At 47.3% G+C, this 3264-nt stretch overlaps 1 protein-coding gene across 1 annotated transcript in view; it reads left to right on the forward strand.

The window, feature by feature from the left end:
- Window positions 1–56: 56 nt before the first annotated feature.
- Window positions 57–3264, forward strand: part of LOC118749949 — a 7643-nt gene continuing 4435 nt past the window's right edge. The window contains exon 1 of the mRNA XM_036484705.1: window positions 57–2307. Within this exon, the coding sequence (XP_036340598.1) occupies window positions 57–2307 (2251 nt within the window). The remainder of the gene's footprint in view (window positions 2308–3264) is intronic.

The raw sequence follows: 3264 nt of genomic DNA on the forward strand, positions 1-3264 counted from the left end.
TTTGCAGCAGCGTTCGCAGAAACATTGCCGTACAACGCACTACGGTGATATTAGACATGGATAGGAAGGTTAAGCAGCTGCAGTCAAGCAAGACGGCAATTTTAAATTTCGCAATAAATACCCGCAAAACCGCAAAAGCAAAGCAAACAAAGGGCTTTTTGCAAGCGAGAAAGGAGCTTCTGGGGCAATATTGGGCAAAATTCGTGTGTCTTCATGACCAGGTTGTTAGTGAGTGCACTCCTGAAGAAATGGAGGCAGCTGGCATTGCGACCTCTATTGACTTCGAGGCAGTGGAGTGCGTCTATGCCGAGACCATGGGCGAACTACACGATCTATTGGACAGCACGAATTCGGTCACTGATATATCGATGTCGCAGTCCTTCGTACCAACACAGGCGGTAAATCAATCACTACCACGCATTCGAATTCCACCATTCGATGGTAACTTCCTACACTGGTTCCCGTTTAAAGATTTGTTCATCTCCATTGTTACATCTAACGCATCCCTCTCAAACACACAGCGCTTGCAATACTTAAAGGATAGCCTTACTGGAGAGGCAAAAAATGCGCTTGATAACGTCACTACGACAGATGCTAACTTCCAGGATGCGTGGGAGCTACTTCAATCCAAGTACGAGAACAAACGGATAATAATCAATGCTCATGTAGCAGCGATTAGCAAACTTCCTTGTGCTCCGAAAGAATCTGCCTCTGCGCTGAGGTCATTACTTGATGGCGTGACGTCGTCTATACGTGCGCTGCAGGATTTGGGCCGGCCAATCGAGCATTGGGATGATTGGCTGGTGTTCACTATTACTCACAAGTTGGATGCCACCACTCGCAAAGCATGGGAGCTCTCCCTAAAGTCGAACGACGATATTCCAACTTTTAAGGAGCTGCAGGAGTTTCTTACCAGTAGAACACAATCCTTGGAAATAGTCCAAAGCTACACCGAGCCGAAGCCCTTCGTAAAGGGGCATACTCCAAAGAAGTTAGGCACCACCTCTGCTGTTTCTGGGTATCATACCACATCTGGGCGCTGTCCCAACTGCTCCGGTAAGCATATTATAATGTTTTGCGAAGCTTTTCGCAATAAATCGCCGCACGAACGGTATGACTACGCACTACAAGCTAAGCTGTGCCTAAACTGTTTGCACATCGGCCACCAGCAAGCAGCTTGTTCTTCCGAGCGCCGTTGCAAGACGTGTCAAGCTAAGCACCACACAATGCTGCACGACTACTTTGCTTTCAACGCGACTAGTACGAGCAAACAGGCTGCATCCTCTCATAACGCAGTCACAACAAGGCAAGACCCTAATATGCTGCCGTCGGTACTGATCGGCACAGCCCTGATTGAGGTTAAGTCAAAGTCCGGACACAAGGTCGGTTTACGAGCTTTACTGGACAGCGGGGCAGAAGCAACGTTCATCAGCGAATCCGCAGTCAACTTGTTACACTTGGTGAAGTCTAATGTAAAGATACCTATTAATGGTGCTAACGGTGATAGAGTGGCTACAGCAAAGGGGCTAGAAACGTTTAATCTACGTTCATTGAAATCCGACTTCGAGCTTGCATGCATCGCTCTAGTGCTGCCTCGAGTTGGAAACCGAACCCCGACGGTAGCTATTGCACCGAACGATGTTCAACACTTTAGTGAGTTAGACCTTGCTGATGCAACCTGGAATGTACCGCAACCGATTGATGTCATCTTAAATGCTGCCGATTATGCTGCTCTTCTGTTAAGCGGGATACAGCGTAGCAAAACTAGTCTTTTGATTGGCCAAAGTACACGGTTGGGTTGGGTAATTTTCGGCAGTTCTGCTAATCAATCTTTCGTAACGACACGGGATGTGATCGACTGCTATCACACTCAACTCGATCTCGACCGAACGCTTCGCAGCTTCTGGGAGTTGGAAGAGCTTAATTCAACGCCCGCACTAACGCAAGATGATCGATTCGTCGAGAATTACTTCAATCGCACTACGCGGCGAGCTGCAGACGGTCGTTATATTGTGCGGCTACCAGTCAAACCGGATTCTGATCTAACGCAATTAGCCTCTACGCACCATGATGCGATTTTTCTCCTCGATCATCTTCGTCGACGTTTATCTCGAGATCCGGTCATGCGAGATATGTACGAAGAATTTATCAACGAGTACGCATCATTGCAACATATGGTCAGCATCACTAAAGAAGAAGAATGTTCAACGCCCATCTGTTATCTCTCCCACCACGGCATCTGGAAAACATCCAGCAGCACAACGAAATTAAGGGTCGTCTTCAACGCTTCAAGACGATGCAACAGTGGTAAGTCTCTTAATGATTACTCATACTCTGGTCCTAAGTTACAGAACGACCTGACTGCTGTTGTACTAAATTGGCGTCGATACCGAATTGCGCTCACTGGAGATATCGCCAAGATGTACCGTCAGATCTTGGTGGACGAGAGAGATACTGATTTGCAGCGTATTGTTTGGCGACCTAACTCGCACCGAGAGCCAACACATTTCAGATTAAAAACTGTCACTTATGGTACCAGTTGCGCGCCATACCTGGCAATTAAAGTATTGCACACTCTATCTGCTGACGAACGCTGTAACTTTCCTGACGCTGCTCAGATCTTGCTTGATGAGTTCTACGTGGATGATGTTCTAACGGGGGGCAGACAATGTCGAGGATGCTTCCAGACGACGTCGAGAACTGCAAGGCCTTCTCCGCGCAGGTGGCTTCGCCCTGCGAAAGTGGAATTCCAACTCAAGCGCTGTGCTGAAAACCATTGATCCTGTTGATCTTGAAACTAAATCTTCACGGGAGTTTCAGCTAGAGGGAGAGTACAACACCTTAGGACTCGTCTGGGCTACCAAAGACGATTGATTGACCTACGCACTAAAGCTTGATTACACGGTAACCACATTTACAAAGCGACAACTGCTGTCTGACGTGGCTAAGCTGTTCGACCCACTTGGGTTCCTGGCGCCTGTAATTATTCGTGGAAAAATGTTTATTCAAAAATTGTGGTTAACAGGCCTAGATTGGAATGACAATCTGCCGGAAGACTTGCAGACGAAATGGATATCTTTTCGCAACGAGCTTAACACAGTTCCAGAAGTACGCATATCACGCTGGCTTAATACATCCCAGCAAAATGAAACCTATGAGCTCCATACCTTTGCAGATGCATCTACGCACGCATACGCCGCTGTAGTGTACTTAAAGGTTGTCGCTCAATCATCCGTCCACATTCACCTATTGATGTCGAAGACA

Source organism: Rhagoletis pomonella, unplaced genomic scaffold (assembly GCF_013731165.1).
Source record: "Rhagoletis pomonella isolate Grant_MI unplaced genomic scaffold, Rhpom_1.0 Rhpom_scaffold_00093, whole genome shotgun sequence".
Lineage (NCBI taxonomy): Eukaryota > Metazoa > Arthropoda > Insecta > Diptera > Tephritidae > Rhagoletis > Rhagoletis pomonella.